The sequence below is a fragment of the Podarcis cretensis genome, assembly GCF_951804945.1.
Source record: "Podarcis cretensis genome assembly, chromosome: 12".
Classification (NCBI taxonomy): domain Eukaryota; kingdom Metazoa; phylum Chordata; class Lepidosauria; order Squamata; family Lacertidae; genus Podarcis; species Podarcis cretensis.
The window spans coordinates 3,687,501-3,708,778 of NC_137181.1; the positions used below are offsets into that span (position 1 = coordinate 3,687,501).

Consider the following 21,278-nt stretch of genomic DNA (forward strand, 5'->3'; position numbering starts at 1 on the left):
CTTTAGCTGAGATTCCGGCATTGCATGGAGTTGGACCAAATGACCTTTGGGGTCCCTTCCAACTCTAAGATTTTATGATTCTATCAGTCAAGTTGTTGTTTTATGTTGATAAACTGCCCTGTGATCTTCAGACGCAGAGTGGTATATAAATTAAAAATTATTATTATTATTCTTGCCCCATAGACAGCAGCTTCTCTCCTCTCACCTACGAAGAACGTTGCTCTTTGGTCACTCTCACAGTCCACAGATGCCCATATTTCCTTGCCTTTTGCTTCCTGTCTAGGTTTAATCCTGGGGATAAAGAGCTTATAGTGGCAGAAACTGCTGTAGCCAGGAGTGGCTTGGCATGTTTCTGACCTGCTGAGGGTGGTGGTTGGGGGTATTGTGATCCCATTCTTGCAAACTCCTATTAATTACCAAATGGAATGATTTGATTCCAAGTTTAAATGCCCTCCAATAACTCCACCCCCCTCACACATCTTATCTACAGTCTACAGGCCAGGCTCTTCTTAAGTTCTTACGCAGTGCTAGAGGAAAAGAGGACTTGACAGTTCTACCTTTGCTGCTGGCTACTCTTGCCTTCCAGTGGCTTTGCATAATCCAGCAAGCTGTGTTACCAGTTGTTTTCTTTCGCAATAGAGGCTGTTTTCTTTAAAGCTCTTCTGGGGAAAAGGAACCAGCTATTAGCTGTGCTCTGATAGCGTTTCCTCAATCTATTGCTGGAGAAGAGAATGTTTTTCCTTAAAAGAGGCATGCAGGGTTATTCGGGGTCAGGATTTGGCCATCTCACTTGCCCCTCTCACGGCAGGATCTCAAATTCTTTCGGGTGACATGCGTCTGTGCAGGAGGAGGAGGAGGAGGGATAGCCCCGATCCCAAACAGAAGTGGAAGCCTGCTACAGTGGTGCCCCGCAAGACGAATGCCTCGCAAGACGGAAAACTCGCTAGACGAAAGGGTTTTCCGTTTTGGAGGTGCTTCGCAAAACGAATTTCCTATGGGCTTGCTTCGCAAGACAAAAATGTCTTGCGAGTTCCTGCGGGTTTTTTTCCCTCCCCCTCCCTTTTTCTAAGCCGCTAATAGCGCTAAGCCGCTAATGGGCTTGCTTCGCAAGACGAAAAAACCGCAAGACGAAGAGACTTGCGGAACTGATTCTTTTCGTCTGTATTTGTTTGAGCTTGTTGGGTGCAGGCAGTGAGCCAAAGCTAACTCCTGGCTCCAGACTGGAGGCAAATGGAGCAAACGGCTTTACTTGTCTTTCGTGATCAAGGCTGTTGTTCAGAGGCAAAGGGCAGAAGGTTGCAGGTTCAATCCCCAGCAGTCCTGGAGAGCTGTGACCAGTCAGTGTAAGCCAGAGGTAGGCAACATAGTGCCCTCCAAGCGTTGCTGGAGTACAACTCCCATCATTCCTGACCGTTAGCTGTGCTGAGTGGGGCTGATGGGAGTAGTAGTCCAACAACACTTGGAGGGCACCATGTTGGATCCCCTTGGTGTAGGTTGGTCGAATGGCTGGCAGAGAATGAGTCCGTTTACTACGTTGGATCTCAAACTGTCCTGCAAAGGGAGAGTGAGCCCCACACACCTTGCAAGTTTCTGTTCATCTTCAGGGTTGCAACCTTTCAGGGACTGTATGCCAGTGATCTCAGTAAACTAATATTTTTGTTTAGCAAAGAGAAAGTCTCTAAGAATGCTCCGGTGATCAAAAGAGGTTGCATTAAGATGGTCCATGCTGGCTCTATGGTTAGATTTTTTAATGAAGAATAAACACACTTGAAGATTACCTTGCGTTCCATTATTGCCTTTTCCATTGTAATGCACAGCCACGGGTGAACCTGCTTGTGTGTCTTCTACAATTGTTCACACACTGAGACTCAACTGGCCTGGCCGGTGTGTGTCCTAAAATAGGTAAAGGTAAAGGACCTCTGACCATTAGGTCCAGTCGTGACCGACTCTGGGGTTGCGGCGCTCATCTCGCTTTACTGGCCGAGGGAGCCGGCGTACATGTGGCCAGCATGACTAAGCCGCTTCTGGCGAACCAGAGCAGCGCACGGAAACGCCGTTTACCTTCCCGCCGGAGCAGTACCTATTTATCTACTTGCACTTTGACATGCTTTTGAACTGCTAGGTTGGCAGGAGCAGGGACCGAGGAACGGGAGCTCACCCCGTCGCAGGGATTCGAACTGCTGACCTTCTGATCGGCAAGTCCTAGGCTCTGTGGTTTAACCCACAGCGCCACCCGAGTCTCTTCTGTGTCCTAAAATAGACCCCCGCCCCCAATCCTCTATCAACATGCCAGGAATATTTTGGCTGGCAACTGATGTGGAAGGATATTCCTAAACGATGAAAATTTAAAAGCTGCTGTTGAGGATTCTGGGAGTGCTTCTACGTGGCAGCTGTGGAAGTGATGTTGTGAGGTCGCTGGCTTTTTGTACAGAGTCCACACAACATCCCATCTCAAAAATGGCACCCCGTATCCTCCGCCTGCCCCAATTTAATCAGAGTCTACTCTTTCCATAGAGTTGGTTGTTTTTTACTATTTAGTCAGTTTTTCTGTGGAAACAGTGAATCCAGGCTTGCTGGGCTCTGTGTGAGCTGAGCGTTGCTCCTAGAACGCACTTTTGCTACCCCCACAGCAGTTGTGCCTCAGGAAGTGGAAGTTTGGTAATGATTGTGAGTGAGATGCCTTTTGCAAGCATCCAACGTATTGTGGGAGGTGGTTTCAAAGGGCAATATTCCTCAAGTCTAAGAAGGCCCCTCTTGTTCCTGCCACCGTTGCCAAGCTTAGCTGGGGAATCTGTGGGCACTTCCAGACTGCCACTGTTTGGGGGTAAACTCTGGCTGCACAATTAAAATCAGTTGAGAGGTCTTGTGCAACAAAGCTGTCTCCCCACTCCCACAAGATAAGACTTTGTGCAATAAGGAGAGTGCTGAGAAAATGCCCCGGCCAGTGTGAGACAATGTTAGGTTGAGAAGCAGTGACTTGGCCCAAGGACATCCAGTGAGCTTCATGCCTGCGTGGGGATTTGAACCCTCGTCTCCCAGGTCCCAGTCCAACATGTGAACCACTACACTAAACTTACTCTTTAAATGAATGATAATTTCTGGTGTTACGCATCCATATATGTTGTAAATGTTATTGTGATCTGTGTTTTAAACTGCACCCCCCCATTTTGCACTGCTTATATTAAGGGGGGACGCGGGTGGTGCTGTGGGTTAAACCATAGAGCCTAGGACTTGCCGATCAGAAGGTCGGCAGTTCGAATCCCCACGACTGGGTGAGCTCCCGTTGCTCAGTCCCTGCTCCTGCCAACCTAGCAGTTCGAAAGCATGTCAAAGTACAAGTAGATAAATAGGTACCGCTCTGGCGGGAAGGTAAACGGCGTTTCCGTGCGCTGCTCTGGTTCACCAGAAGCAGCTTAGTCATGCTGGCCACATGACCCGGAAGCTGCCTGCGGACAAACGCCGGCTCTCTCGGCCTATAGAGCTAGATGAGCGCGTCAGAGACGGTCACGACTGGACCTCATGGTCAGGGGTCCCTTTACCTTTACACTGCTTATATACATCACTATATATAAAATGATTATTAATAATGGTAATTCATGGGCATGTATTGCATATACATGTTTGTCATGCATAAATTTTGCGCTTGTGATATTGGGTGTTGGCACAGTGTTGTTTAAAACAGCTAACCCCTCTTATAGTAAAAAGTGAGATGAGAAAGAAAGAGAAAAGTCTGGATCAAAACATTCTCTGTAAGCTTCCTAAAGTTTACCCAAAGGGTAATTATTTGGACTGCCGGAATAATGAAACTGTAGGGTGAGAAATAGTAAGGACGTGAACGAAATAGGAAGGAAGGGAGTTTTGCAAACGAGCAGAAGCTGTGCAACACCTAAGCACAGTTGGGCAAATGCCAGACAAGCTTTTCCTGCATCAGAGAGCAAAAGTGTGCGCATCTAATCCCTTGAAAATTCTGCTTCTAGGCTTTGCAGAGCTGGAATGTCAAGTTGGGTGGAGCTGTGAGCCAGTTTCCTGCAAAGTGCAACAACTCAAAAGGTAATAAATCCTTTCCTCAGCCTCCCTTAAGTTTCTCTTTAACGCTTCCTTCCTGCATTTAAACTAGGTTCTCCTCAACAGCATGAATGCAATGTTGTTTTCTTTTGAGGGAGTGAGGTTAAATGTCCTCTTTGAAGCTGCACAATTTAGCAAATAATTGACAGGGGTTGGATTATGAATCTGATGGGTCCTCCAAGGGCCTCAAAGGCCGTAGGGTTATTGCCTCTCTCCCATCCCTGAATGTGAAATGCATATTTGTCTGCTGTAGGTTTTGCCAGGGCTCCAGCAGTTCTCTAACTTCAGGTTAATCAGTGCATTTTAGTATAGGCGTTTTAGCAGTTGGCACAGACTCAGAAGCAGTGTTGACATCAAAGCAAGCCTTGAGAAGAGGACATTTGCATTTCCTTCCTCCCCTTTCTTCCCGGAGCCTTCTCTACTCACCTCTTCTGCCAGGAAGAATCAGGAACTGCAGGCTGCCAAGCTACCCAGGTGAGAAGATGCTGTCCTCGCTCTCTAGAGACCACAGCACCTGATGCAGGGGTCAGCAGCCTAAGGCCCTGTCAGCTTCGCCTTTGAGCCTGTGCCAATGACTGGGCTCAACCTCTTCAGCCCCGACTGGGCTAGGTGAGCTAGGAAGCACTTCCAGAGACCTTCCACTGCGGGAGAGCAGGTCTAAGTGCCACAGACTCAGAACTTTGAGCTGTGAGCACCAAAGTCAGCAGCGTACAGCAGAGTATGAACTACACGAACGACGGCTCTGAAGCTTAACTTCTATCTTTTTTTTACAGCTACTACAAACTAAAATAAACTAAAGACTAAAGCAGGCTAGTTTAGTTTGGTGGGACGTGGGTGGCGCTGTGGGTTAAACCACAGAGCCTAGGACTTGCCGATCAGAAGGTTGGCGGTTCGAATCCCCGCGACGGGGTGAGCTCCCGTTGCTCGGTCCCTGCTCCGGCCAACCTAGCAGTTCAAAAGCATGTCAAAGTGCAAGTAGATAAATAGGTACCACTCTGGCAGGAAGGTAAACGGCGTTTCCGTGCGCTGCTCTGGTTCGCCAGAAGCGGCTTAGCCATGCTGGCCACATGACCCGGAAGCTGTAAGCCGGCTCCCAGGGCCAATAAAGCAAGATGAGCGCCGCAACCCCAGAGTCAGCCACGACTGGACCTAATGGTCAGGGGTCCCTTTACCTTTAAAGGAGGCTACTAGACTGCATGAATGTTACAGTTGCTTATGCAGTCATCTTATCTCTACACAGATAACATTCAGACTCCTACAGAGTCAGGCAGGAACGGAAGAAGCGATGAGCAGATTCTGCCCCTTCCTTTCTGAAAACATTGTCAGGAGATTCTTGCAGTGGGTTGGGGTGAAATATCCACAGGCCCATGGGCCACAAGCGGCCTATGGGGGGGCGTTTAACCGGCCCATGAGCTGCCCCTGAACCGAGGCACCGGTTCGGTGAGTCCCCGCGCGCTGCGCTAAACAGGTGCAGCACGACGCAGGGACTTGCTTCCGCAGTGCCAGAAATCGCGTCAGAGCACACACCGGAAATTGCGTCTGCGCAGGTGCCGATCTGGCCCATGGAGGGATCTCCGCTGGAGTGAACCAGTCCAGGCAAGGTAACCCTTGCCCACCCCTGACCTGATGCTTCCTGGTTGCTTGGTAGTCCACCGTTGTGGGGAGTGGGGAGGAACTTCTAAGTCCAGGAGTTGAGTGGGGTATTGTCACACCATCCTCACACCATTCTTGCAAATTTATTTTCACTTACGGCCGGTACAGCTTCCTATGTCCCTGTACGGCCAGGGTGTGGAAATTGTAGCCTTCTAGTTTTGGGACTACAACTCCCATCAGCCCTAGTCAGCACGGCCTGTGGTCAGGGGTGATGGATGTTGGAGTCCTTCGGCATCTGGAATGTCATAGCTGCCCCAACCCCACCATAAGCGGTTGTAGTTGGTGAGAATTTGCATTCCTCCTCCACGTTTGTGAACATAACCACTTACGCTCATGCAAACAGGGATTTTGATCCATCTTATTCAACATCTTTATCAACGACTTGGATGATGGTCTCAAGGGCATCCTGATCAAATTTGCAGATGACACCAAACTGGGAGGGGTGGCTAACACCCCAGAGGACAGGATCACACTTCAAAACGACCTTGACAGATTAGAGAACTGGGCCAAAACAAACAAGATGAATTTTAACAGGGAGAAATGTAAAGTATTGCACTTGGGCAAAAAAAATGAGAGGCACAAATACAAGATGGGTGACACCTGGCTTGAGAGCAGTACATGTGAAAAGGATCTAGGAGTCTTGGTTGACCACAAACTTGACATGAGCCAACAGTGTGACGCGGCAGCTAAAAAAGCCAATGCAATTCTGGGCTGCATCAATAGGAGTATAGCATCCAGATTAAGGGAAGTAATAGTGCCACTGTATTCTGCTCTGGTCAGACCTCACCTGGAGTACTGTGTCCAGTTCTGGGCATCACAGTTCAAGAAGGACACTGACAAACTGGAACGTGTCCAGAGGAGGGCAACCAAAATGGTCAAAGGCCTGGAAACGATGCCTTATGAGGAACGGCTAAGGGAGCTGGGCATGTTTAGCCTGGAGAAGAGGAGGTTAAGGGGTGATATGATAGCCATGCTCAAATATATAAAAGGATGTCACATAGAGGAGGGAGAAAGGTTGTTTTCTGCTGCTCCAGAGAAGCGGACACGGAGCAATGGTTCTAAACTACAAGAAAGAAGATTCCACCTAAACATTAGGAAGAACTTCCTGACAGTAAGAGCTGTTTGACAGTGGAATTTGCTGCCAAGGAGTGTGGTGGAGTCTCCTTCTTTGGAGGTCTTTAAGCAGAGGCTTGACAACCATATGTCAGGAGTGCTCTGATGGTGTTTCCTGCTTGGCAGGGGGTTGGACTCGATGGCCCTTGTGGTCTCTACCCACTGTATGATTCTATTCTATGATTCTTCATTTCTGTGGCTTTCTTTTTGATCAACTGGCATCTGTGGACTCTCTCTCCCCACACCCCACCCAGATATGGAACACATTGCTTTCCTTGTCCAATAATAATAATAATAATAATAATAATAATAATAATAATTTTTATTTATACCCCGCCCTCCCCAGCCAAGGCCGGGCTCAGAGCGGCTTACAAGCAATGATAAAAACAAGTTGAATGATTACAACTTAAAAACAACATTAAAATACAACATTAAAATATTGAAACATTAAAATATTAAAATGTAGCCTCCTTGCAGGAGGAGAAGGAAAAGAAAAAAGAAAGAGAGGGAGGGAATCAAATTGGCTCCAAACCAAAGGCCAGGCGGAACAACTCTGTCTTACAGGCCCTGCGGAAAGAAATTCATCACCCTTAGATGAATCATGTCGGCTAGCCTAAAATTGAGGGCAAAACGCAGCTTAATTTTATAGAATTTTGCAAGGTCTTTTGTGGTTTCTTCTCTCTCTCTCTCTGAATGGCTTTGAACCACAGCTCTTTGAAATCTCATTTTGGAATACGCCTGTATATTTGCAGGCACCATTCATTCAGCGAGGTTGCCAAATTCTTGTGGTTTGAAGGACATTGTTCCTCAGTAGTGAACTTCTGATTGGCGCTTTTAGAACATAATATTAGTGCTAGTTGGGCCTCCATCCTTTGAGAGCATCCCCTACAGCCCCTGGTAGGAGTTTTGCCCTTCTACAAGGTGTGTGTGTGTGTATACACACACTATTTTAATTCATAAAAATTACACACTTGATGGGGGGCGTGACATGAAAACACATCAAAGGAGTTGGCGAAGGCTAATTTCTAAGCCGTTGGAAAAACAGCTTAATGGTTAGGGGAATCCCCCAAAGCAGAGAAGTAGACTAGCAAATTCAGTAATAAGTGTCAGAATTCAGGGTCGGTCAGAGGTATGTGCCTATCTCTCCAGGCACCGGCTGAATTCCTTTGACCTCCCTCCGGCGACTCCCGGCAGTAAAAACACACGAGGTCCGTTCCGGCGATTTTCCTCAGGCTGTGAGAAAAACACACCAACTGCTTTTCTTCCTCCCTGCTCTCCAGCATATCCCCACTCCAGCATATCCCCAGGGAGGGGAATCAGACACAGACAGAAATGAATCTACATTGTCTTTATTCCTGTCTTTCACTTCAGTACAGAGAAAACATGTCTGCTCTGTTCAACAAACAGAGAGAAACTTCAAACTCCACCCATGTACATCCTGTACAGGTCATATGACACACACACTGAGCTAACATCCGGTGCTCAGTACAGAATGGACTGCCCCTTTGTTTCCATGGCAACAGTCACATACATCCTGTCTGGCTTTGCAGCCACAAGCAGCTGACTGAGCTGCTAGTGCCTTTGCTTGCTGCAGCATTGCTGCTTTAGAATAACATACTCCCCCTAAAGTATCAATGCGTGCTGCGAGCAAAGCGTCATCCAGAGAAGAAAACAAACAGTTGTTATATGTATAACACTCCCCTGTTGTTTCAGTTCCATCCTTGGAACTACCCGCCTCTGGTTTTACCAATGTACCTCTCTGGTTGTGTGACTTCCAAGGAATGAGTGCATCTGCATTACCTTGGTTAGCAACTCTCTGTTGTGCCTTTGTCTCTGACTCAGACACAGCTTCAATTTGACCTTGGTCGTTTACAACAGCAACACATGCAATAGCTTGGTTGGCAAACTCTTTTGAATACCTCTTGGGTGGTACACCCTTCGTTGCTCTCTCAGACCTACGTAAGAGGTGCTGCTCTTCTCTGCTTTCTGGTTCAGCCTCTGAACTCTCTGGAGAACCAGTACTAAGCTTAATCAGTGGTTCATCCTCCTCTTCTGAGGGTCTAGTCATTGTGTGAGATGTCCTCTCAATGACTGTGACAACTGAGCTGTCTGAGCTATCGCTGTCATTATCAGTACTACTGAACTCAATAAGATCAAACTCATCATCAGAATCATCATCATCACCTGTGGGAAATGTGTGAACAATCACTCGCTCCTGTTCAGGAGCACTCTCTAGAAATTTTGTGAGAATCACCTGACCAGATTCAGACAAAATTACTCTGTAGAGACCCTTTTCATAACCCACAAAAATGCCTCTGGCATTCTTTACTCCACCTGGAGCTTCTGTTCTCACATGAGACCCGAAAACCTTGAAATGGGCAACAGAAGGTTTTCTGTGGAACAGTTTCTCAAAAGGAGAACTTCCCAATTCATTTGAAAACTTTCTCAACCACGTGTAACAAAATGACATTAGCGACTCAGCCCAGTACTCATGTGGCAGATGTGAACTAAGCAATTGCGCCTCCATTCCCTTTTGCAATTCTTTGTTCACCCTAACACAAACACATCTGTTCCAAGCTTCTTCGGAAGCTGCAATTTTGTGTCTTATCCCTTTCTTCTTCAGGAACCTCTGGAAATCCTGTAAGAGAAAAATTGGCTTCTCATCTGTGCAAAGACAATCTATGTCAGCATCATGCATATTTTTAACCTTGTCACAAAACTCTGTAAACCTTTCTAAGGCTTCTTTCGGTCTCTCCAAAAGATAAATCCAGACAAAACCTGTGAAAGAATCAACACATATTAGGTAATACTTTGCATTGCCTCTAGATGGTGCTAAAGGACCAATCACATCAGCATACATCCGCTGAAAAGCCTTGTCGACCCTCGAGGTGACCTGCTTGGCGTTCTTCTTGGCTACACCTGCAAAAGAAATCATGTTAGAATCACAAGAATTACATTCCATGTAATCGCTTTGATCAAAAGTCAACAAATACAGTCCATCTTTCTCTTTGGCAGAAAGATACAACTCTCCATCTTTGTAGATCTCGCAGTGTTGATCATCATAGGACAGTTTTAGTCCCTTCTTGGCAATCTGCGAAACGCTGAGCAGATTGTACTTCAACTCTGGAACCAAATAAACATCGTTTATAGTCAAGTTCAGACTTTTAAGATACACAGTCCCAATTCCGGTGGCTTCCAGCTCTTGACCGTTGGCTTGTTGTACAACGAAGCTTTGCTTCTTAAACGACGAAAACAAATCCCTGCGATGGGTCATGTGAACCGTCGCTCCCGTGTCTAAAACGAAGGAATTCCCCACTTGTGGTGTGGCTTTTAGGGACATCAAAGCCTTTGCAGGCTTCGCCTGTGACTTGGCATACCTTCTGCCTGACGCCTCAGACTTCGTGGAGCTTCCCTTGGCTCCTTTGTTCTGACGTGGCTTCCTGCAGTTCCGCTGAAGATGCCCAGTCTGTCCACAATCGTGGCATCGGACAACGCTCAAAGCTACAGCGTTTCCTCCAGTAGCTACAGCAGTGGGGGTGTCTGAACTCCGTTCTTCCCTCCCCCTGTCCTTGACTTCCAGGGCGGCAAGTCTGTCATGTTCACAAAGAACCACGGCAAAGACCCTGTCCGACGTTAGATCTTGCGCTGGGAGAGACCCCAGCTGACTGGCAACCGTTTTGTAAGTCCGATTCAGGCTGTTGATCACCATGAAGCAAAACACTTCCTCCTGCAGACGGAAATTGCGTTCCACCATCTGCTGACGCAGAAATTTCATTTCCGTCAGGTGCGCTTGAACATCTCCATCAGGCGCAAGCCTCAGGTTAGTCAGCTTTTCAAAATACAGCAATGCTGAAGAACCTGCATCTCTCTGATGTGTCCTTCTCAGCGTGTCCCAAACATCTTTCGCGTGCGGTAAATCTTGTATATGAATAAGCTGAGGGTCTGACACGCACAGAATTATAGCAGTTCTGGCCTTCATATCCTGTGACTCCCAAGCACGCGTTGGTGCTGCAGGGATGGGGTTCTCAATCACCTCAAACAGTCTCTGATTCTGCAGCAGGGCCTTCATCTTAATAGACCAAGATGCATAATTGTCACTGGTCAAAAGGGGTGGAGAAGGCAGGCCTCCCCCCTTTTTGGCATCCATTTTGAGTCCTTGCATTGACTCTCAAACACAAGCCTCTAAAATCCAATAGCTGGCTTGTTTACACTCTGTGCACCTGGCAGCAATAACACTGGCCGCTTGGAAAGTCCCCTTTCACAGTTCCTTTGTAAGGCCTAGTCAAAACACGAGCTGTTTGTGCCTCTTTGGGCATAGCCTGACTTCCAGCTCTTATCTTGCGTTGCTAAGCAACCACATTCCTTTCCTTGGACAGGAAAAACCACAGGAATGTTTGGAATGCAGACTCTTCTCTCTCGGAGCTGTTTTTTCCAAACGTTGCTCCCATGAAGCAGAGAATTAATCCATCTGCATTCACACTCTTAAGCCCGAAAATCTCATACCTGGGCTTCGTAGCTTGGCTTTCAGCTTCTTCTGGTCAGCTTCTAGCTGCAGAGAATCAGCCTCCATCTCAGGCTTCCATGGAGAGGGATGAATACAGTCTCCTTGATGCAGACTCCCATGGATCGTAGCAACCATCCTCTGCTACCAATGTCAGAATTCAGGGTCGGTCAGAGGTATGTGCCTATCTCTCCAGGCACCGGCTGAATTCCTTTGACCTCCCTCCGGCGACTCCCGGCAGTAAAAACACACGAGGTCCGTTCCGGCGATTTTCCTCAGGCTGTGAGAAAAACACACCAACTGCTTTTCTTCCTCCCTGCTCTCCAGCATATCCCCACTCCAGCATATCCCCAGGGAGGGGAATCAGACACAGACAGAAATGAATCTACATTGTCTTTATTCCTGTCTTTCACTTCAGTACAGAGAAAACATGTCTGCTCTGTTCAACAAACAGAGAGAAACTTCAAACTCCACCCATGTACATCCTGTACAGGTCATATGACACACACACTGAGCTAACATCCGGTGCTCAGTACAGAATGGACTGCCCCTTTGTTTCCATGGCAACAGTCACATACATCCTGTCTGGCTTTGCAGCCACAAGCAGCTGACTGAGCTGCTAGTGCCTTTGCTTGCTGCAGCATTGCTGCTTTAGAATAACAATAAGACCCCCATTGTTTTATTTAACCAAGTCCAACAAAGCAATTTTAAAATTTTTGATCCATTCTTTATTTTTTAAGAAGTGTAAAGGTAAAGGTACCCCTGCCTGTACGGGCCAGTCTTGCCAGACTCTAGGGTTGTGCGCTCATCTCACTCTATAGGCCGGGAGCCAGTGCTGTCCCCAGACACTTCTGGGTCACGTGGCCAGCGTGACAAGCTGCATCTGGCAAGCCAGCGCACCACACGGAACGCCGTTTACCTTCCCGCTGGTAAGCGGTCCCTATTTATCTACTTGCACCCGGAGGTGCTTTCGAACTGCTAGGTTGGCAGGCACTGGGACCAAACGACGGGAGCGCACCCCGCCGCGGGGTTTCGAACCGCCAACCATGCGATTGGCAAGTCCTAGGCGCTGAGGCTTTTACCCACAGCGCCACCTGTGTACTGGGCTGTAAAGCAGAGTGCGTGTTTTAACTACTTGAAATGACCCTTAAGTGCAGTAACCTAGATGGAATATCCTTCCTATCTCACACAGTGAATGCATCTTTCAATCTGCTGTGATATAGGAGGCATACTTCCCTGGGAGATTGTGCCAAGTGAAACTGGGTTTTGCTCAGCAGCCATTTCTGAAAAGCCATTTCTGAATTTTTCTGAGCTTGCATGTATCTGCATTACTTGCCTATTGAATGTTTTGCTTTTGCTTCACTTGCATGGCCTTGTGATTTTGGAGACAGATATATTGATGGAAGTGTTGTTTCGTCATTATGGTGAGCTGCTTTGAGCTCAGTGTTGCTGGAAAAGCAGCGTGCCAATATTTAATTTTGAAAAATTAATCATCCGCAATCACTGAAATGATTTCCCTGCCCCAACTTTCAGCACTTTCTCCCCCTGTGATACAGATTTGGTTTACCAAAACTTCTGCAATTAATCGGCTAAGATGCCTTTAACTGGGTGGCAGCTCTATTCAGTTAATGAAGAAAGAGGAGAATCTGGAAGTGTTCCAAGCTTCTCTGAGAAGGAACATCCAATATGTGTCTGGAGGGGGGAAAAGCACATCTTTTCAGAAACAGACCGGTTTACAAATTAACTTGTTCTTCTTCCTAGTGAGAAGTCTTCGTCAGGGTGCTGGGCAACCCTGCTATTCATCTGATTTCGGAAAGGGGAAGAGACCTGGTGTCTGCGTTGCCCAAATGTCGTCCCGCAAAGCCTCAGTTGCCAGCCAAGGAAATGGGCCTTCAGCTAACGGCAGGGAGAGGGAACTTGTGGAGCTGGCTGAGCTCGGACCTCTCTTAGAGGAGAAAGGAGACCAAGTGGCAACCAGTTCGGCCATTGTAAGTAAGCTTCCTGCCAGAGATGCTAAACCCCATTAAAGCAAAGCTACTTTCAGATTAATGCCTTACAGGGTGGTGGGGTGAATAATATGGGGAAGGGCGGGGACCATGCATGCACCACCCTCAGCTCCCTGGAGAAAAGGGAGGATATGCTTGTAATGATAATAAAAATATAATAATAATTGGTTATTTATACCCCGCCCATATGGCAGGGTTTCCCCAGCCACTCTGGGCGGATTCCAACAAAATATTAAAATACATTTATGCATCAACCATTAAAAGCTTCCCTAAACAGGGCTGCCTTCTAAAAGTCTGGTAGTTGTTGTTCTCTTTGACATCTGCTGGGAGGGCGTTCCACAGGGCAGGCGCCATCACCGAGAAGGCCCTCTGCCTGGTTCCCTGTAACTTGGCTTCTCGCAGGGAGGGAACCGCCAGAAGGCCCTCGGCGCTGGACCTCAGTGTCCGGGCAGAACAATGGGGGTGGAGACGCTTCTTCAGGTATACAGTGGTACCTCAGGTTACAGACGCTTCAGGTTACAGACTCTACTAACCCAGAAATAGTACCTCGGGTTAAGAACAGAAATCGTGCTCCGGCGGTGCAGCAGCAGCAGGATGCCCCATTAACTAAAGTGGTGTTTCAGGTTAAGAACAGTTTCAGGTTAAGAACGGACCTCCAGAACGAATTAAGTACTTAACCCGAGGTACCACTGTACTGGACCGTAAAGAAATACCTTTAAGGTTGATCTTCTAGCTGCATGTCAACACACGTAATTTAGCATGCCCCAGTTACTGACATAGGGACGCGGGTGGCGCTGTGGGTTAAACCACAGAGCCTAGGGCATGCCGATCAGAAGGTCGGCGGTTCGAATCCCCACGACGGGGTGAGCTCCTGTTGCTCGGTCCCTGCTCCTGCCAACCTAGCAGTTCCAAAGTACAAGTAGATAAATAGGTACCACTCCAGTGGGAAGGTAAACGGTGTTTCCGTGTGCTGCTCTGGTTTGCCAGAAGCGGCTTACTCATGCTGGCCGCATGACCCGGAAGCTGTACGCCAGCTCCCTCGGCCTGTAAAACGCAATGAGCACCGCAACCCTAGAGTCGGCTACGACTGGACCTAATGGTCAGGGGTCCCTTTACCTTTTTAGTTACTGACATTAGACAAATGCTCTTGCTATATTGCTATAGTTGCTTGCCACCCACAAGCCTATCGAGAAATACAAATAATAATAATAATAATAATAATAATAATAATAATAATAATAATAATTAATAATTAATAATAATTTCATTTCCTGTATTAGTTTTGCTGGTTTTATTGCTTTGTAATGATGGATGTTTAGGCATGTTTTTTTTTAATGTTCTGTGGATTTTAGCTTTGCTTTATCTTCTGCTTTATTTGCACACTATTCTTTCAGTGGTTTACGAATCCTTCTAAATAAGTAAATATAAACCATACAAGCATGGCAGGATTTAAGCATTGTACCTCCAGGGAACTTTGCGTTCTCCACTGGGAATAAATAAGGCCGGAGGAGGGGGAGCAGGGTCTTCTCAAGCCCCGCTCCTTCTTACAAGGAGATGTGTCTGAATTTGTGATGGGAACACACCCATCATTTTATTTCATGTATTTATATGCTGTTCGTCACCGGAAAAGTCTGCGGACCCAGAAAAGTCTGCAAGTGGTTTACAAAAAGATAACAAATATAACAGAGGTGTTTGTTTGTGTGTGTGCGTGTTATATACACCCAGACACCACAATGTCTGTACATTGGGACATCTTGGGTGCTGGGAATTGTAGCTCTGTGAAGAGTAAACAGCCGTTCCCAGGATTCATTCTGTGCATACTTTAAATATATGGTGTGCACCCTGCCTAAAAGACACCAGTGTCATATGAAACCATAAAATCCCAGCAAGGCAAAAGCATAGCAGATCAATTGTGGGTCGTGGAAAACAGAGAGAAAACAGGTGACGTTCCAGTTGTCATTTGAAGCTCATCGCATTGGTTCCTCCCATTTGGCAAGGGGCAAGGGAGAGAAAGTTCCAGAAGGTTGTCCCTACCCCAGAGAAAGCCCCGCTTCCAAGATACCATAAAATGATAGTTACAGGTAGGTAGGCGTGTTGGTCTGCCGTAGTCGAAACTAAAACTAAAAATAAAATAAAATCCTTCCAGTAGCACCTTAGAGACCAACTAAGTTTGTTATTGGTATGAGCTTTCGTGTGCATGCACATGTCTTCAGATAGGTTAGTTGGTCTCTAAGGTGCTACTAGAAGGAATTTGGTTTCATAAAATGATAGTTTGCCAGTGATAGTATAGTCAGCAGTGCCCAATCAAGTCTCTCAGTCTTCATTCTAGGCATTAAGGCTCTTTCCATGTCTTTGTCAAACAACCATAAATATACTGGCAAATCCTATTAGCGGCTTTGTAGCTGTAATCTTGTCAGCTTGTGTGATCCCCTGTTTTGACCTTCACCTAGCCTATCGGTGTTGTGATTCTGCGCAGTGCTGGATCCACATCTCTTGGCATATAACAATATAATTGTTTAGAATGGGTGAAAGCGACCGGCCCAGAGACATCCAGTGACCTTCATGGCTGAGAAGGTCTTCCCAATCCAATTCCAACCCTTGAACACACCAGTAGAATTACCGTATTTTTTGCTCTATAAGACTCACTTTTCCCCTCCTAAAAAGTAAGGGGAAATGTGTGTGCGTCTTATGGAGCGAATGCAGGCTGCGCAGCTATTCCAGAAGCCAGAACGGGAAGAGGGATTGCTGCTTTCACTGCGCAGCAATCTCTCTCGCTGTTCTGGCTGCTGAGATTCAGAATATTTTTTTTCTTGTTTTCCTCCTCCAAAAACTAGGTGCGTCTTGTGGTCTGGTGCGTCTTATAGAGCGAAAAATACGGTACTAGCATTAAATGCAAGAGCTCAATGGCATTTGATTAAGATAGACCCTTCTTTTGCTTTCCGATGCCCTTCAGATGTTTCGGGCTCGGCCAGCACATCTGGGGCTGATGGGAGACTTCGTCCCAAACATCTGGAGGGCTCCAGGTCTGGGGATGTGTGTGTGCGCAGGGCAAAAGCGGCCCTTGCGGCATTTTCTCACAGCTGGAATGTATAGATTTTGCAGAGTCTTCCGCAGTGCTGGACTGAGAGCCTTCAGGCTTTGCTTCTTCCCTTTGCCCATTTGCAGAACTGCCCGTGCGATGCAACTCCAAGATTACGCTTCCTCTCACAGTCCCACTTCTCCTTGCAACTGCAAACCTGCCTTGTTTTTTCCTCATTGTGCTGAGAACGTAGCAGGCAGAGCTTTGAGCTGGCGAACAGGCCTCCTACGCCGAAGCCCGCCTTGTAGGAGACGGGTGGCTGAAAAGGAGAGCCTGCCCTCCTCTGTTCTGCTTTGGCGGGCTGCGAGTTTGTTTCCTGGGCCCCAGCCAGGGAGAGAAATGGAGTTTGCCAATTTGAGTTGCCCTCTTAGCAGCAGACGAGGAAATGCCGTTACCTTTAATCCTTTCTGCAAAGGAAATCTGGGATTAGGGCTGCAGCAGGGTTAGACTGGTCTTGCTACATGTGCAGACAGTCACAGAGGGGGTTCCTTTTGGGTGGCTGGAGTTCTCTGATGGCTGCGCCTTCTCCTGCTGCTTACCATGCGCTCCTTGCTTGCTGTCTGTCTGTGGCCCTCCTATACTGCTCTGTACAAAACTGGAGATGTTTTCTGGTGTCAAGTGGGCTTCAATCACCTTCAAGCAATTTCAGGCTGTGCTCTTACTGTTTTATTTAGATATCTCCGTTATTAACAACCCAAAAGTGCAGTAACAGGGTATTGCACACACACACATACACACACAAACACACAAAGCAAACAAACAATCACCAATAAGGGAAAGAAATGGTGCATAAATCGTGACATCCATATTTCCTGAGCTGGTGTGGTTGATAAAAAGCCTCCTAAGTCTGAAGCACAGGAAATAAAATCTCACCTTGTGCTGTGGAGGTCTTGTGCAAGAAACCCACTTCCCCACAGACCCACCCCAAAATAATAATAATAATAATAATAATAAATTTTATTTATTCCCCGGCCAGAGCCAGGCTCAGGGTGGCTAACGCCAATAAAATCACAGTAAAAACATAATACAGTGGTACCTCAGGTTACATACGCTTCAGGTTACATTCGCTTCAGGTTAGAGACTCCGCTAACCCAGAAATAGTGCTTCAGGTTAAGAACTTTGCTTCAGGATGAGAACAGAAATCGTTCTCTGGTGGCGCAGCGGCAGCAGGAGGCCCCATTAGCGAAAGTGGTTCTTCAGGTTAAGTACAGTTTCAGGTTAAGAACGGACCTCTGGAAGGAATTAAGTTCTTAACCCGAGGTACCACTGTAAGGGGAAAAAGGGGGGGGGGAGAAAAAACCCCAGTTTAAAATACAGGTTAAAATGCAGCCTCGTTTTAATAGTAGCTCATAGATCAAGACCGTATGTCAGCACCGCCCTTGAGCCAGTGCCACCAACTGGACTCATCCACTTCAGCCCGAATGGGCTAGGCGAGCTGGGTAGCACTTCCAGAGACCACCTTCTGCACAGGAACAGGTCAAAGTGGTGTGGACTCACAGCTTAGAGTTGTGAGCACCGGATTCACTTCCACAAGAAGACAGTCGTCGTACAGCAGAGAGTATAGCAGAGCATAAACGACTTGGAGAGCAGCTCTGTAGAATGTCTTCTTTATTCTATCTACAGCTATAATACACAACTATATACAAAGCTAAATGAGGTCTAAACGAAAATGCTGAACTGCACTGAGTGTCTGCAGCTGCTCTTAGCAGCAACCTTATCTATACACACGATCTCTCTCTAACACTCAGTGTCTCTCTCTCTCTCCCCCCCCCCCCGACACTTTGATGTGAGGCTGGAGCGGAATAAGTAGAGAGCAGAAAACCGCCCCTCCTCTCTGGAGAATCAGCAGAGAACATCAGCAGATTCTTGGATATGGGAGGGGTGAAATCTCCTCCCCGTAAGGGGAGGGAAACATAAGGGTTAGACCAAGTCCAAACCAAAGGCCAGGTGGAACAGCTCTGTCTTGCAGCCCTGCGGAAAGATGTCAAGTCCCACTAGGTTTTTTAAAAAAAATAATAGGTTTTTTAAAAAAAAAATAATAATAATAAGGAAATTGCTGGGAAAGTTGTACTGTAAGATGTGGGATAATGTGTGCTTTGGCAAGCTCCCTGCAAACCACTCAGGACAAACACTCTATAAACAGGTGGTCCGAAAGGAACCCATGAGTTTGGAATATCTCTTTAATATTCAAGAGCATTTTCAGTCTGACCCCTTGCCCTTTGCTCAGGCTGTGTGATCTTCTCCTCCTCCTAGGTTCAAGACCAGCCATGCCCGGCAACTCAGGAGGAAGAGGAAGAGGAGGTTCGTGTGCTGACCCTCCCTCTCCAGGCGCATCATGCAATGGAGAAAATGGAAGAATTTGTATACAAGGTAACTTTGGGTTGGCGCTCTAAGCCGGGATTGGGGCTGCAGGCTTCCATTCTTTCAGCTGCAGACCTGGGTATGCTCTGTCCTCTGGCTTTCTTCCTTGCTTTGCAAGCCAAACAGGAGCACGGCAAATCGAGTTTGAGTTTGATAATAATAATAATAATTTATTATTTATATCCTGCCCATCTGGCTGGGCTCCCCAGCCACTCTGGGCAGACTCCAACAAAGTATCAAAATACAGCAGTCTGTTAAACATTAAAAGCTTCCCTAAAGAGGGCTGCCTTCAGATGTCTTCTAAAAGTCTGGTAGTTGTTCTTCTCTTTGACATCTGGTGGGAGGGTGTTCCACAGGGTGGGTGCCACCACCGAGAAGGCCCTCTGCCTGGTTCCCTGTAACTTGGCTTCTTGCAGGGAGGGAACCGCCAGAAGGCCCTCGGAGCTGGACCTCGGTGTGCGGGCAGAACGATGGGGGTGGAGATGCTTTTTCAGGTATACTAGATCTCAAAAAGGGGTGGGGAATGTGAGAACCTCGGGGTGTTTGTTAGACCCTTGATGTCATGGACCGGCTGGACGCAGCGGAACAGTGGGAGGCACCAGCTGGGGAACCCCCGAGGGAAGGAGGCTCAGAGCCTGGGGAGTGGCATGGGGGCACGACGAGCAGTCAGAGGAAGAAGAAGGAGCAGGCTGGGGGGAGAAGGTGTCAGAAGCTGAAGAGGCAACAGGGTTTAGTGAGCAGGAAGTCTGTGGCAGAGAGCAGTCCGGAATCAGAGGCAGAAGCCGAAGCAGGAATCATAGAATCATAGAGTTGGAAGAGACCACAAGGGCCATCGAGTCCAACCCCCTGCCAAGCAGGAAACACCATCAGAGCACTCCTGACATATGGTTGTCAAGCCTCTGCTTAAAGACCTCCAAAGAAGGAGACTCCACCACACTCCTTGGCAGCAAATTCCACTGTCAAACAGCTCTTACTGTCAGGAAGTTCTTCCTAATGTTTAGGTGGAATCTTCTTTCTTGTAGTTTGGATCCATTGCTCCGTGTCCGCTTCTCTGGAGCAGCAGAAAACAACCTTTCTCCCTCCTCTATGTGACATCCTTTTATATATTTGAACATGGCTATCATATCACCCCTTAACCTCCTCTTCTCCAGGCTAAACATGCCCAGCTCCCTTAGCCGTTCCTCATAAGGCATCGTTTCCAGGCCTTTGACCATTTTGGTTGCCCTCCTCTGGACACGTTCCAGTTTGTCAGTGTCCTTCTTGAACTGTGGTGCCCAGAACTGGACACAGTACTCCAGGTGAGGTCTGACCAGAGCAGAATACAGTGGCACTATTACTTCCCTTAATCTGGATGCTATACTCCTATTGATGCAGCCCAGAATTGCATTGGCTTTTTTAGCTGCCGCGTCACACTGTTGGCTCATGTCAAGTTTGTGGTCAACCAAGACTCCTAGATCCTTTTCACATGTACTGCTCTCAAGCCAGGTGTCACCCATCTTGTATTTGTGCCTCTCAAAGGAGAGTGGAAGTAGGGAGGCCAAGAAGCAAAGAAGAGCCAGGCTAGCAAAGAAGCCAGGGAATCGCCCTCTCCTGCTGCGACCAACAACCCATCCTTCTCGTCTCCCTGAACCAGAAGAGGTGTGAACAGCAGAGACAGGGGCATTGGCAAAGTCTCAGATTGCTTGGGAGGGACCAGGGAGAGGGGGAGATTTAGGCAGCTGTGGGAAGGTTGGGACCTTCACTCCCCACAACTGCCTCATAGGGGCAAGATCTACTGGGACAAGTTGCTGTGCTCACTAGGCCACGCCTCCTGAGTAGACCTTGTTTCCTTGAATAAAGAGTTAACTTCCCTGCTGACCTCCTCCTCACTCCCTCCCTCCGCTGACACTTGACCATTGCTGTCTTCTGAGTCTTGTGGAAGTTAGAGAACTAATAATAATAATAATAATAATAATAATAATAATAATAATAATAATAATAATTTATTATTTATACCCCTGGGGGGCTCCCAGTCAAGTGTTAAAAACAATACAGCATTAAATATCAAAAACATCCCTAAACAGGGCTGCCTTCAGATGTCTTTTAAAAAGAAGATAGCTGCTTATTTCCTTCACATCTGAAGGGAGGGCGTTCCATAGGGTGGGCGCCACTACCGAGAAGGCCCTCTGTCTGGTTCCCTGTAACCTCACTTCTTGCAAGGAGGGAACTGCAGAAGGCCCTCGGCGCTGGACCTCAGTGTCCGGACAGAACGATGGGGGTGGAGACGCTCCTTCAGGTATACTGGCCCGAGGCCGTTTAGGGCTTGAAAGGTCAGCACCAACACTTTGAAGTGTGCTCGGAAACGTACTGGGAGCCAATGCAGATCTCTCAGGACCGGTGTTATGTGGTCTTGGCGGCCGCTCCCAGTCACCAGTCTTGCTGCCACATTCTGGATTAATTGTAGTTTCTGGGTTACCTTCAAAGGTAGCCCCACGTAGAGCGCATTGCAGTAGTCCAATCT

The 21,278-nt window shown here is 47.5% G+C and overlaps 1 protein-coding gene across 1 annotated transcript in view; it reads left to right on the top strand.

Annotated features, from left to right (window-relative positions):
- ADIPOR1 (adiponectin receptor 1) overlaps nucleotides 1-21,278 on the top strand; it is a 35,347-nt gene that overhangs the window by 2,264 nt on the left and 11,805 nt on the right. Inside the window, exons 2-4 of the mRNA XM_079947045.1 lie at nucleotides 3,978-4,050; nucleotides 13,094-13,320; nucleotides 18,671-18,787. Coding sequence (XP_079803171.1) covers nucleotides 13,180-13,320; nucleotides 18,671-18,787 — 258 coding nt within the window. The 5' untranslated portion in view covers nucleotides 3,978-4,050; nucleotides 13,094-13,179. The remainder of the gene's footprint in view (nucleotides 1-3,977; nucleotides 4,051-13,093; nucleotides 13,321-18,670; nucleotides 18,788-21,278) is intronic.